Source organism: Aulostomus chinensis, chromosome 22, assembly GCF_037954235.1.
Source record: "Aulostomus chinensis isolate RoL2024-O1b breed Wild chromosome 22, RoL_Achi_v1.0, whole genome shotgun sequence".
NCBI classification, from domain to species: domain Eukaryota; kingdom Metazoa; phylum Chordata; class Actinopteri; order Syngnathiformes; family Aulostomidae; genus Aulostomus; species Aulostomus chinensis.
In genome coordinates, this window is record NC_141341.1 from 23438987 (window position 1) to 23454338 (window position 15352).

General features: G+C 40.5%; 1 protein-coding gene across 3 annotated transcripts in view; it reads right to left on the bottom strand.

The window, feature by feature from the left end:
* Positions 1-4444: 4444 nt before the first annotated feature.
* The window catches only part of fam135b (family with sequence similarity 135 member B), a 57435-nt gene continuing 46527 nt past the window's right edge, over positions 4445-15352 (bottom strand). For 2 of the 3 annotated variants that reach the window (XM_086192727.1, XM_086192729.1), the window contains 7 exons: positions 13413-15267; positions 11432-11598; positions 11095-11186; positions 10875-10972; positions 8914-9371; positions 8244-8357; positions 4445-7301 (listed from right to left, as the gene is read on the bottom strand). In XM_086192727.1, the coding sequence (XP_086048853.1) occupies positions 7096-7301; positions 8244-8357; positions 8914-9371; positions 10875-10972; positions 11095-11186; positions 11432-11598; positions 13413-15267 (2990 nt within the window). In that variant the 3' untranslated portion in view covers positions 4445-7095. The remainder of the gene's footprint in view (positions 7302-8243; positions 8358-8913; positions 9372-10874; positions 10973-11094; positions 11187-11431; positions 11599-13412; positions 15268-15352) is intronic. The other variant, XM_086192728.1, reaches the window with a different exon arrangement.

Below are 15352 nucleotides of genomic sequence, written 5' to 3' on the forward strand. Positions count from 1 at the left end.
TCAATCAAAATATTATTGCTCAAAACCTATAAACTAACCGTAGAACTGCAATTAAAGAAGAGAGACAGAAAAAATACAAACTATTTTTTCCATAATTGAATATGGTAATATATAAATATAATTAAATGAACTACCTAACTGAATGTTGTGTACTGTTGAATTGGAAAAGATTATACTGAGAGGTGTTTTTTTGGCCAACCCTACATACATGAGGGGAACAGGATGTTAGAAACAACTTTGATTATAATGCTCTCCAGCACAACACTCCCACCCACCACCACCTCCATAATAAACACAAAGCAGCTCTTTAAACCTTCCTGACAGCATCAAAATCTGAAACGGTGACAGCATGTTCACATTTTGAGTTGCAAAACAGGAAACTTTGCTTGACGTCCCTATGATGAGAGCGAAAAATAAGAAAGAAAGTGACTTTAAAGCAGTATTTCACCCAAAGAGTTTCGAGTACTCAAATATGTCTTAAGCTCACAAAGATGATATTTGCCCCTCCTGTATTACTTCAGTGTGACTCCAGAATGCAGAAAGAGCCAACCATGTATATTTAGGTTGAAGCTAAAGACGAATTTTATATACTTACGACCACAAACCTGACTAAAAATCTCTGCCTACTAACTTTCAGTAATCCACAAACTCTTTGATTTGCTTATCAACTGTAATCCCTCAGGTTCGGTGCTACCATAAATTAGGTTTAAGGGAATAATCTGGCTCGTTGTGGTTGATGCTGTCATGATTGAGTGCCACACCGGATAATGATACACTACAGAGTTTGTAAGCGGACGTTTTTGGACATTTTTGTTGTTGTTAGAGGTAACTGGTTTCAAGTTCAATAGACAGAGCCAGCACTTTACGTATTCTGCAGAAGCATGGGTGGGGCTTTTGTGAATTCCTGAAATGCAAAACACACTTTATGTGGATGAAATATTGCTTTAAACTATCTCATCTCCCATTATGGATTATGGTCACTTTGCGTTATGGTGCTGTAAATACAATATAATTTTCCCATCACTCTCTTGGGATCTTTCCAATAATACACATAATACACAAGGTGACGCTTTCAAAGAATAACCCTCCCAACAAAATGCACTCACTTAATTATGCAAGAAGATGAGTGGTGATTTGGTTCCCTTAAAGCGTCTGTTAGGCTTGCATATTTAAAAAAAAAAAAGTACAAAATAATTCAAAGCAGCACTGCAAGCTCCGTTCTGCAGCATTACTTTATCTTGCTGATATTTAGGTGTGAAATCCTTCTCATCAGTGTCATGACAGATAATGAGACCATATGAGATCTTATTACCTTCCAGCATTGACAGTTTCATGCAGCAATAATTACTCCCACAGGCAGCCTGCTTATTGATGACGCCTGCCCGAAGTATCACTCTGGGACTAATGGTTTCCCCCTTCACAAGGCAAACAATAGAATGAACACCACTTCAATCAACTACATGTGATAGATTTAATGACAAAATCATTTTCACTCCACTTTATGGCCAAGGAGGAGCGACACGTGCAGAATATGATGGCTCTCTGAGGGGATGTGTTTGTGTGAGAGCTGAGCTGTAAACAAGAGCGTGGCTTTTATTTGCTGTGATTTTGTTGCATTTGATGATAAGTGATTGTGACCAACCAATTACTGTTAACTTGGCGCAAATGAAAAGCATTACTATCTGCGAGCGTGTTCCCCTCATCAGTTTTCTGCAGCAGAGTGGTGTCTGGAATGGTGTCTTCGGCATGGGAAAAAAATGAGCACTATTGATTTCAAGGAGAGAAGAAAAGAGGAGAAAAAAGCAAGTAGAGGGAGTCCAACTAGCCTCAGTTGGATCATGAGTTCAACATGCAGTGACAAATAGATGGTGGAATGAGAAAGAACACCCTGACATCAAATTGAGTATGGATTGTTGCTGCCTTGATTTATAGCTCTGGGTTATCCCAAACCTGGAAGTCATAAATTGATGCAGTTGAAATAACGCCCACTGGGGGAATGCTGCTATGATTCGTTTACTGCGCATGTCTCCGGCGGACAGTACAAATAGCTGGTCGCTGTTGTCTACACAGGGCATGATAATAGAATAAATACAGATAGAAGTTAAAGGGCATGACAAATCTGCCTCAGTGGACACGGCAGCCACATATCTGCAGCAAGCACCAGCATGGCTTGGGGTCTCTGACAGCAGGGGCACTAATATATTGGCCTGCAGGCAGTGGGTCTCTATTGGTCTGTGCAAACCCAGTAACACACAGCCAGGTTCTGATATGATGGAGCTGATAAAGTTTGGGTAATTACAGTACATAAAGTATCTTGGCAGAACGGATCGATGCTACACTGGCAGTTTGGGGCATAAATAAGAGTTACACCAGTGAGTTTTTTTGAGCCACAGAAATCCTAATAATAATTACTATCATTTAATGCTACTATCAGGGTAGGACAATGTCATACTCATATCATCAATAAATCCCTTTAAAATAGCATAAACTCTCAATTAATAGATGCCAAGTCTGATGTTGTTCTTCTGAGCCATTTGTTGCACTGGTATCCCAAACCTAATTTTATGAGCCACAACAAATATTCCTCATGACTACAAGATCAGCACTGGTGACTGGTCTTGGTGGATGTGCAAATCTGACTGCTGCTGGCTGCTCATTAATTCTTGATATATGAACACCAAAGAAGAAGGATCTAGGAATCAAAAAAATTCAGTAGTTGGGTTTTTGTTGACGTATTTTGAAGTGTTGTATCAGAGAAAATTGATTAAAACAACAACATTAAAAAAAAAAAATCCCCCCAAATTTAACTAAGTTTTATGCACTCGTCAGGCTCACTTTGTTGCTTTTTATTAATCAAGTAAATGAACAAGGTCTGATGTAGCAAAACTTTAACAAATATGACTGACCAGCTATGTCCACCATTCCAACCAACATGTCACATCCTAGTTGGTACAATTAAACTGTGTCCAGCCAAAAGTAATTCCTCAAGACCTGTCCCCACTTCTCACTGATAGATGACTCTTCTTCTTCTGCATAACATTGCCTGCAGCTAACGACACCTTCTGGTGGCATTAGGTAGCCTATTTCAGTTGCGCAAACCAGATGATGAAAACACACCTTTTCCTTCTTTGCCACACATCCATTGTTAAAAGTTGCTTGACAATCAAAATGAAACACACACTGAGAAAAGTCTTCTCATAATACATGTTTGTATCATATCCCAGTCACTAATCAGCTCCCACACTGACTTCTAAAATCTAGACATTGATTTGTAGATCAATTTCAAGACACTGTAGATATTTTAATTTCAATTTTCATTTGTTGTTTGTCTACTGTTCACTGTTATTACCTTTGAAAATGTTGCTGGTTGCTGGTGGTTGCTCATAGCTGAGCCGCAGCTTTGCAAACTGACTATGCAAGATTCCAACTTGTATTTATGGCAGCGTTTCTCAAAGTGTGTGGCGAGCACCCCCGGGGGGTCGCGGAGGCGTCCCAGGGGGGGCGCGAGTCACCCGACGTCCAAACATTATTTCCCCCCTCACCTTTCGCTTTGTTTATGGTTCCACCGCGAAAAAAATTCCGACGTCCAAACATTAGTTTCCCCTCACCTTTCGCTTTGTTTATGGTTCCGCCGCGAAAATAATTCCGACGTCCAAACATTAGTTCCCCCCCTCCCCTTTTCCCCCCGGTGAGGGAGGGAACTAATGTTTGGACGTCGGAATTTTTTTCGCGGCGGAGCCAAAGCGCGCTTTAAACCTCTTTCATAGCAACTGTTGTCAGGTCTGTTTTTAAAATGGAGAGATATTTGACAGGGATGAAACACATTTTATTTCATTTTTTCTAGATTTGAAAAACTAAAGGAATGTTGGTCATTTTTAATAGGTCAATTAAGTTAAACATGGCCTATTTTGTCAAAAAATTTGGCGTGGGGGGGGGGGGGGTGAAAATGTTTCTTCCTCCAAAGGGGGGAATGACAGAAAAAGTTTGAGAACCACTAATCTATGGGAATAGAGATTAACAATACTACTTTAATAATAACTAAATTTGATGACAGTTTTATTCAAGATCCTCATGAAGTGGTAATTCATTTTCAAGGTGTTAGTCAATCAGTCAGGTATTGCTGTGAAGACAAAGTATTGGCTTCTGTAAGTTTTTGAATTTTGATTGTAAAACATATGAAAATGTAAATGAGCTCTTTACTTTTCTTCTTCAACAAGTGACCATGATATAACATCTAGAATGTTCCTTGAGGTGTCAATAACCAGGAATCAGGGAACTCAATGATCGAAGTGGGGAGTCCGCCGAATGTGAAAGACTTTGTGGCTCGGTTGAAAACCAGTTGCCAGAACATGAACATGACCGAACTCTTTTCCCTTGATCATGTTTAAAATAAGACACACACAAAAGACAATGCAAAAGAAAAAAATGTTATTAAAAGGATTTTATTATAACATCATATCTGTCGATTAGTATTGGCACAGATCAAGTAGTACTTTACATTTTATATATTTATATTTAGCAAAATAACAAAAGACTGAAATAGATTCATGTTCCTCACAGTGAAATCAGAAATTTACTACATTCTTTTAAACACAGCTAAGAGCCAACAATAAACATAAACATCTCCTGTCACACACATGAAACCTGCTGAGGGCCCCTGAAACACATTGCCAGTCTTTATCCTTATCCACTCACACTCTCTCACTAACTCTCTCTCTTTCTCTCTCTCTCTCTCAAACACACACACATACACACACACACATGCACACACATATACATATATATGTATATATATATATACACACACACACACACACACACACACATGAGAACAGGACTCTTGGTAAAGGGCAATCAAATACAAAAATCAGCTAGTTTTGAAACCACTTGCAAGGATCTATTGGAATATTCAATGATTGTTAAGTTCATTCTCTGTTATGACAGTAGCAGAAATGTAGAGACACATGTAAAACATATGAAGTAATAAACTGCAAGCAAATAAACATACAAACACCTCATTCTACAAAAGTGGAGTGTGATGTTTCACACTGTTGTTGGACAGCTGTCCATCTTGGGAAACAATGCCAAACCTGCATTTGACCTTCAAGAGGCCGTGCTCCATATCAATACACATGCTCACACTTGCGGAGGAAAAGCAAACATAAACCTAATCCATATCAATATATCTTTGCATGCGTGTGTGTGTGCTGGGGGGGTTGTGATGTGTATGGCAGCTCTAACAGATTGCTTACATAGCTTTGTGTAGTGGCCTTTTAAGAACAATCTTTGTCCTCAAAGAGCCCATTTGATTAGAGTCAATCACTTTGACACTCTTACTGAGTGTTGCCACAGCGAGAGCTTCCAGAGAGCACTCTGCACTGTCATCGTTTGTACTCCGAGACCGCGCACTTGTAGGCGATACAATGCTTGAATGGCTAAGACAGACAGCTGAGGTCAGTGTTTGCAATGAGTAGCAGGATGTGACCTTCAGATCTGAGGAAGCAGTGTATGTTTAAACACAGACGCGAGGAGAAAAAAATGGATTTTTTTGAAGCTGGTGGAGGCTGATTCAAGGTTGTCAATAAAGTGCACTTGCCAGCAAACCAGTGCAAAGGTTAAACATAGCTCAGTGTAAGGACATGACTACACACACAGCACTGGTTAGGAGATGTCGAGAATAAGAATTCTCTAAATGTCAAAATGTAAACATTTAATGGACAGCACCAGTGTGCTGGAAAATAAAATAAAAAAAATTCACATCACGCTTCAGTGTGACTAAAACGTTTTCAGTTATACACTGTAGATCTGCAGTGACACACTGGCAACCCATCCAGGGTGTCAGGGTGCACCCCACCTCTCCCCTGAAGTCAGTCAGCTGGGATGGATTTCGTTTTTTTTCGTAGGGCATTATTATATTGGTGGATAAATTACATGTTCCTCTGCCGACCTCATCCACAGCTGTACAATAATTAGCATCAGCCACTGGATAAGCTGCTGCTGTCAGCTTCTCTGCACTAAAGACACGTTGACCCAAAGTCTGAAGAGGATCATCTGACCAAGTGGTTGCAACCGAGCGGTATGTGCCTGGAGCTAAAATATATTTACTTCTGCCATCATTTCACACAGGCAGAAACATGGATGATCTGGACAATGAGAAGTTAATAATTGTGTTAAGAAAAAATCCATAATTGTAAAATACTGAATTATTATAAAAAGGTGGACTTAGTGAAGGGATACTTCATGTAAGTTAGCTAATGAAACATTCAATGAAACAGTAGAAACAATCAAGAATTGAGCCTAACAATGCCATTTGGTAACAAAAATATTGTCATGTAATTCAAGCTGTAGCCCAACTGTTCAGGGTTAATGACTTTGGTGAACAGATTTACAGAAACATATGGATCTATTCTGAATTTAGGCTACATGGGGTAACACTTCAGCCAGCATACTTTAGAAACACTTATTTTATTTTATAGGATATGATAACTACACACGATTTACACATTTAGATTGACTAGTTACACTGCAGATACATAAGCAGATAAAAAATAAATAATTTTAAACAATATATTTGTTTTCGTATAAAGAAACTGCTATGTTTTGTACAACAAAATACTTAATATACAATCAAGGGGATAAATTCTGCGCATCTATTGCCTCGATCCTACGAGAGTGTTCAGGACTATCATTGTTGTATCCCTCAAAGAATTCAATGAACCATAGATACTGATGGCTCTACACCAACTCTAAAGGGAGAGAAGTTAAATGCTTTACACCACAATTAGCATCTGTTAGTGTTCTGGCTGAGAGGTTATTCATAAGGCCAACAAAACATCTACATTCTAATAGATGTCAGATGTTTTGTTTTGCATGGCTACAAGTCAAACTCAGAGTTCTGAGTTAGCAGTTTAAACAGTCACATGACACTGATCTTTTTAAAAGCGGGTGCGAACAATCCTAACAAACTGAATATGTGGGTCTTGCCTCTTAAATATCTGGGTTTATATACATTACATATACTGTACATAGTCACAGAAAGGGCCTTTTTCTACATATGAGCTCCCATCAGCAACAAGCAATCCAATTCAAGCACCTTTACTTGAAGTAGTTGAGCCCAGCCACCAAGAAGAACTTCTCCAGGAAAAGCTCAGAGTCCAAGACAGCGATGTGGGCAGCGCGGCCAATCAGGGTGTTGGCGGTGTTGGGCAGAGCGTGGAAAACATTCTGACGGATTAGCTGGCACTCCTTAGCTTCAACCAGTGGCTGCAGGAGGTTGTTGATCATCTCAGTGTATACAGGGCCTGTAATACATGAAAAATATGTTCATTATTAGTTGCCCTTGTAATCAAATGCAGAGTTAGACAAAACGTGTTAAGTGATGCTTTGCAATCCTCAGTAAAACTATCCACTGCTTCTTTAGGAGGTGTTATAACAGCAACATCTAGGGCTACATTATTTAAGGACTGTTAATGATGTAGTGTTCCTGCAGTTAGGAAGTTTTGTGGTGCATTCCAGTACACTGTAAGATTCATGAGCAGCAAAAGCAGCCAACAGTCATTCATTTTCAAAACAGCTGGCTGCGCAGGGCTTCAGACACCTTGGCAGCAGCAAGCAGCGTGATGCCAGCACCAAGAGTGCTGAGTTGAAATATATATATGTGTGTGTGTGTGTGTGTGTGTATTTGGCAGTTGACAATTAACAGAGTTATAATATGACTTAACATAAAGAGCAGAGGGTCTGACTCAATTCTAAACAATATTATTCTGAAATATGATCTCAACTACTTCACTGGACTGTTTTTGAAGATTTTTTTTTGTTTATATGAGTCACAGATGAAACAAAAGACAGCCTTAAAAATCAAGAATTTTTCAAAGCAAATTGGAGCGTGTCCTACCCTTAGAATAGAACTATGTACAAATAACAAGACTAAACAAACCAAAAAAAGTCACAATCCTGTGTATTAAAATGACGGAATTTGTAATTATATAATAATTATATCATATTATATCACGTTAGTGTATTGTCATTCACAAATTGCATATGACTGGTTGTACACAGACACACACACACACACACACACACACACACACACACAGTGAATTGAATAAAACAACAATAGTGTCTGTATCCTGGTAGGATTGGTGCATTCATATTTCAGAATACTAAAATATATTTATTTATATTTTAAAAGTCACCTCAAAAATACAGTGAACAGAATCCAGAATGGCTTTACGAGACCTGACCTGTGGTTCTGTCTTTGAGAGCAGTTTTGCACATCTCAATTCTGGCCGAGTGGAAAGGAACGTATCGGTCCTGTGGAGATGCTACCAACACCACGTTCTTGAAGAACTGGAGCCCTGAAAGGTAAGAAAACTAAGAGGTAAATTCAGCTGCATCTCGTATGTGTGTGTCTGTGTGTGCGTGTGAGTGTGTGTGTGTGAATGTGTGTGTGTGTGCGGTCGTGACAGATGAAGACTGACAAAAGGAGTGAATTGGTTGTAAAATGCAAAGTACAATCACAAAGTACAAAGACAGACTTGATACAATAAAACTGTGTTTTTTCTGTCAGTGTGCTTTTAAGAGAGTACACTGGTGGGTTTCCAATGACAGGGTTTGGATCATTTTGTCAGGCTGCCACAGCTCTGGAGTGGAAAAAAAAGCATTTTCAGGCTTATCTTCTGCAAGCCTGTGTGACAAACGACTGCTTTGTTCCACTCACACAGTGGGGAGGCCTCTCTCACTCGCTGGCAGGGGTTTGACTGTTAGCGAGCTTACACAGAAATTTGACAAAACAGACAAGATGACATTTTCATGAATATTTGAAAAGACTCATCTTTCAAGTAATGGTATGTAAAGAGAGGCAGTCAATATAGTGTTTGTTTCACATTTGTTTACTTTCATACAGTACTGTACCAGGTTTCTGACTCAGGAGATAGAGGAAGGTTTTGCGTGGATCCACGTGGTCTCTGAAGGTGAGTTGCAGTAGGGATCCGGATTTCTTCAGCTTCTGCATTAACCATAGACCTTTGCAGACACACGCACACGGATGCACATGCACGCGCAAACACACACACACACACACACACACTAAGGCAGACTTCTTTTTGCAAACCAAGCACAGAGGCTGAGCAGTATGGATGATATTCTTAGACAAGAGGAGCTGAGCAGCACATAAGCACTGCAGCATACATTTAAACCAGAGCTGAGTGGTAGCCTCACCTGTGCTGACCAGCGTGCTGTTGTTGTACAGCGTTCCCAAGTGTGGGCCCGACAGCGATAAGAAAGTGTGCAGTTTGGGCAAATAGCAGCGGAAGCGAGGCCTTGTCAGCACTGAGCGGATGATGATGTTCCCTAGAGAGTGGCCTATGAAGCTTTTGGCCAAAGAAAACAACTTTTAGAAAGATAAACTTGCAACTTGAGTGGGCAGCTGGAAAAACAGAACCTCCAACGCTACTGACCTGCGACATAAAATCTTATTATAGAATCCAGTAAGTAAGAGCTGCCTACTTTGCTACAACACTAGTAATTAACTTACATGTTTGAATGTTCTCAAAGGCAATGACAACTTAATGACGCTAACATGAAGGACTTATAAGAATTCATTCCCGTCAACAGAAAATATAGATTGATGAAGCTAAGCTTATCACCTAGTTTAATTACAGCTCAAACCAAAATCCCTCTCCCCCATGTCGGCTCTCTCTCTTCTAAATATGAAGGGGATGTGAAATGAACCAGATGCTGTTATGGCAGGCCATTGCTTTTGTCTTTGATACATACACTCAAGAGAATACTCGGCAATGAAGAAAGTTAACAAAATTGAGTTGAAACGCTTTTACAAAAATAAATTGGCACATTGAGGGCAATTAAGCAGGAAGATGAATAGCTTAATTTGATTGGAACCAGGCAACGCATTGCAGCATTAAGGAGAACAGTCAATCAAGTGAAAGTCAGGAACTTATTGGCACTGTATGATAAGAGCCTTTCCTCCATTTTGTGCCACTTATCAATGGTGAGCTTCTACAGTCCATTTATTATCATGGCGAGTTATTCTCTCAAGTTAAGGCCTTCATGCTTGTCCATGTGTCCAACTCAAAGTGTCTGCTGCCATCTACTGACTGGAGGAAATGCTGCTTAAGAAGTGGTGTGCAGAGTACTCAAGCCCAGTATGTCAGCCCAAGTAAATATTCTCTTGGTCATGTATTACTCCACTACAAGCCACAGTTGCTCAGTCAATTTTTTCTTGAATTAAAGTATTGGAGTACTTGCTTTTCAAATATTTGAAGCATGAACTGTAACCAGAATGTGCTTTCAACCTCTCAAGAGCTCAGTTAAGTGTCTGGATTTCTCAAAGTTGCTTCCTCTCCGCATAGTTTCTTCCTGACTCCAGAAGTAGGAATACACCAGTCCCACATTATTAACTTGAAGCTCATGGAGACTGACAACCAACAAAAGCAAAATTGTCCAAAAATGTACTGTATTGAATGACTTTCTTGTAGAACTATTATGCTTGACAAAGCTTATTGAAACAGGAAACATTTGAATAGATTTCCCCTTTGAGGAATACAGCTTGTGTCCAATTGCATTCACAAATAAAATTACATCAGCTAACCTAAAAGTTTCATATTTAAAACAAGTAACAACCTTCACAGAACAGTAGTAGAGTCAAGTGTACATTTGTCTTAGTGAAGGAAAGTCCTACGTTTTAAAAGAAACAAATATTAAATAAGCCACATATATGAGAAGAATGAGCTAAAGTTCAGTATTCGAGTAAGTGTACTATCTTAGTGTTGACTACTGTGCTTAAGGTGATGCTTGTTTGCCTTGCCTGGACTTATCAATCAAAATGAGAGTGACGTGTGAGCTGAATGGCTGACCTTATCCTGCCGATGGTGAGATTGTACAGCTGGATATGCTGAATGATCTCATCCAGCAATCTGTCCGTCATGGTGTCAAAATCCGCAAATGTGTCAGTCTGCAGAAAAAAATGGCAAAGAGAAGCACAGCCAGCAGTGTTCTGTGAATTGTTTCAGAGCATTTTATAATGAGAAAGTAGTGTTCATGGCTTCAATCATTCAATGTCATCTCGAAAGGTACCTGGTTTCTCTCAGACATGAGAAAGTCCAGCCTGGATCCTGGTAGGCCCAACTCAATAAAAGTCTTCACCAGCCGAAGGTCTGCACTGTTTCCTGTGAGGAAATATCAGACAGTGCTAACACAGTGAACCCCTGAATATGTTTTAAGAAACTAGCGTTCACAGACTACATAGCGGAATGCAATATTACAGATTTGTAGGGAATACTCCCAATATGCCAATGACACATGCACTCTGAAGAGGGATGCACAGAGCTCTTTGTGTGTTGGATTTAAAGCCGTTATGTTGCTTTTATTATATCATGTGGATTGAACCACAGCACACTGAAACAGGACTCACCATCAAGCCCATGGACACACACTACCAGGTGTATGCCATCATCAAACTCCTCATCCTCCTCCTCAGGAGGGAAGTAGGGCAGATCTGATGCCAGCAGGGCGAGGTCGCTGTATAAGCTGGCCTGAAAGCTCAGCGCTTTAAACAGTTCCTCTTTGGCTTTGTAGAAACTGGAGACACGGCAAACAGCATTTCAAAAAACAAGAGCGATTACACAACGTGTTTTAGTATGAAATATGGTACCACATTTAGTTTCTGATACATCTATTGCTGCGAGGTTTAAAAAAAATATATCACATTTTTATTGAAATTGTGATATGACCAAGTTAAGTGTGTCAAAATTTAATTCTAAATTAAATTCTGTGGAGCTGCAGAAATATGCCAGCATGCAAATGATATCCCACAGAAAGCTTTTTTTGAGACAGAACAGATCCCTGCAAAAATCACAACATTATAATACTTTCATACTGCAATGTTTTGCACAGGATACTACAACAAGCCTGTGTCATTGGTTTTGGGTTGGTGGGGTGGTGACTGATCAGGCTGGAGATTTGAGGCTGGGCATTTCAAGAGTACCTAAGTCCCTTCAGGAGGTTGACCTCGTGCCTCACGTGCCTACTTTAATGTCTAACCGATAATTTCATGAAAAGTTTATAAAAATGAAATGCCGCATTCACAGTAGTGTATTAAATGTTGTTAGTCCCATCATCCAACTAGGTTACACATTTGGGCTGTTGAGTCAAACCAAATTCAATTCTTGATCCTGTTCTTTCAGCTGGTAAAGACGAGCATGTCTCCACTCTTTGAGGTGCCCTCAATTAAGAGTTGATGATCTAGGCTTTCAAAGTGTGACAAACAACAAGCTACTGCACTGCCACAGCAACTCAACACTTTTTTGACCTTGGTTCATGTAGTTTGTGTTTTATAATCTCAGCTCAACAAAGTTGTCCTTGGAATCAATACTTCATTCAAGTCAGAAAGACACCAGTCCCATCCATGAAATTTTGCTATCCATGAAATTTGTTGGTGTATGTGTTTGACTGATATTTGAGTTCACAAGACACAATCAAATTTGTGTTGGTTTGTATTAAGCTAATAGCGGTCAATGTTTTGTTAGCCGTGGTATTTTACAAACAAGCCATGCTACTCGGCCTGGCATCAAGTGGCAGGCTGAAAGCAGGCCTTGTTTCATTCTATCCAGTCTGCTAATATCAGCACTTTCTCCCTGGCAGGTGTTTGGTAGCTCATTCAGAAACCTGAAGTGCAACAAAAGGCATGTCCTTGCTTGTAGATAAGGTGGACATATTAACAAGGTGCAGTCCAAAGTTTCATTTGGTGTTGTGCAGCAGGTTGCTAACTGGCTGTCCTGCTTATACAGTGACATACCGGTGTCATTACTGCTTTGTTCACAAATGTTTACAGTGAGGTGATGATATTTGTCCAAGTTAGTTTTTCTACAACTCATAAATTCGGGACTGTATGATGATATATGTATAAAAACAATATGTAATTTGAACAACATTTTCAAAGCGATCCGTGAAGTATATTTTGTCAAATAATCACAAATGGGTGTCCTAAGCTCACAAAGATATTTTCTCCCTGTTGCACTGGTTAGCTAAATATTTAATGCATTTAGCTTGAAGCAAATGGAGCAGCTAACAAAAGCAAAACTTAACAATAATATTCAGTGGTATGTTCACTGATCCACTGAGCTAAAAACATATTCTAACACTCTCGGTTTAGCGCTGCTGTGAGCAAGCACAAATGAGCACAACCAGCCTGTGCTGGTCCACAGTGGACGTTTTTGGGGAGTTTTGCAGGTTGTAGCTTAATCAGCTGCCATTAGCATCATACTAAAAAGTAGTAATAGAGCAGGAAAAAATTACCTTTTAAGCTTACAACTTTAAATTGTGAGTAATTGGAAAGCAAAATACACTTTTTGTGTGAAATGTCATTTTGATTAAAATTTCAGCAAAAAACTCACTTGAGCATCCGTTCATTGGTCTCATCATCCATGCTTAGTTGACCAAGTGAGGATGAGGATATGATGCCAAAAGAGCCCAGCGGTTGATGCGTAATAGGAGATGTCGTTTGGCGAGCTGACATACCACTGATGGATGGAGAGTCTCTCAAAGCAGAGGAAAACGGCAGACAGGTCGGTGCACAGGACACTGACATGTTTACCACCTCCACCATCTTCTTGTTCATAAAGGCCAGGCCCGAGTTGGGGATTTTAGATGACTTATTCTGACAGTCTACGGGCCCTTTCTCACCAGCCGATAGCCCGTTGAGGTCAATGGATGATGTGACATCATTGGCTGTCAAACTAATAAGGTCATTCGGCCGCTGGGTGTTGGTTGTTGTGGTGCTGTTGCAGAGATCATAGGAGTTTCCTGAAGTATCAGGTTGCAGAGAAGTTTGTGCAGGATCCAAAGGCTCAGTGTCATGGAAACTTTGGCTCTGATCTCTGTTCTCCTCATCTGTTGCACTTTGATGCACACAAGGTTGCTCTCTACAACTGAACGCCTCTGCTTCCTGCTCAGCAGGATGGACTTCCTCCAATGAGGTGCTGACGCGTGTTTCATGGAGCATATTATCTTCAAGGCTGCCAGTAAGAGCCCTGTCCTTCACATGAAGGCTTTCCATGGACTCGGACACATACTCTGAAGGGTTTGACTTACCAGAGCTCATATTTTCCTTGAGAATATAGCCAAGATTTGTCATTGAAGTTGTGTCTAAAAGTGAGGATTCAGACTGCTCTGATTCTACCTTACTCATCAAAGAATAAGAATCTTGTTGCTGCAGTAAGCTTGTAGAATTGACATCCTGGTTGAGTGGCATGTGGCTCTCCTCATTGTCTTCCGGGCTACTTATCTGTGGTGCTGACACTGACTTGGTCAGTTTGCTGACCTGCCTCTGCTGCTGGTCCTCCTCATAGGGAAGGGAACTGATGGAAGTTAGCGAAGCTTGAATACCTCCACTCGGAATGCTGCCATTGCTCTCCATCTGCATGCCCTCCAAAGAGCTGCGGTGAACTGGGTGCAGACACACTATTTGGTGTAGGATTTCCCGCTCACTGGAGAAATCTAGAGGAGGTTTGCTTCTCAGTGCAGCTTCCGTGGGCCATGCCACAGAGCTTGGCTCACTCTCAATACCTGAGTCTGAAATAACAGAGGATGAGCGCTTCATGATCTTAGAGCTGACCAGACTTCCACGGTGAGTCACCTCTTTTCTAAGATTGCCGGGGAAGGGAGATGTTACTGGATGTGTACAGACAGTGGGAAAACTGATAAGAGGAATATCCTCATTCTCATCCTCCATCAAGTGATTTAATGGCATGGCAATATCAGAGTCCTCTTCATTTTCTTTATTCGCCCTGGCATTGGTATCTTTTTTGGCATCACAAAGTTGGATGGCCTCTCTGAGATGAAGAGCAGGAGAGTAATGACTTCGGTTGGTAGAGTTAATGATGGGATTATTCTGCTCAACACCACAACATTTGCCTTCACTGTATCCCGGACCTGAACTGCAGCTGTCCTCCGCAAAGGCTGGGTTTTCCTTTAGTTCCTCCAAACTCTCTGGATTTGATGGTTCAGTTCTCTTGGCAGGAATGAAGTTCTGAGAACTGCTAAGGTCAGGACTGGTCTTACTCTGCTTTGCAATGAGTGAGACATATGTGGGCAAGTCCATGCAGTCATCACTGTCCAAGGGATCCTGAGGTATTGCTGGTGATCTGGCTCCCTGGTCACTTTCAGGATTTCTATTGGCAGCAGTCAAGGCAGGATAGGAGTTGGTCTGCTCATCAGAGGTTGCAAGAATTGGCACATGTGAAACCCACTCTGGAAAAACAAATTCATGACAGTTGTAGAACTAGATTTCAGTCTTGGGACACACACGGTAAACTATTAAATCTACATTTTCTGT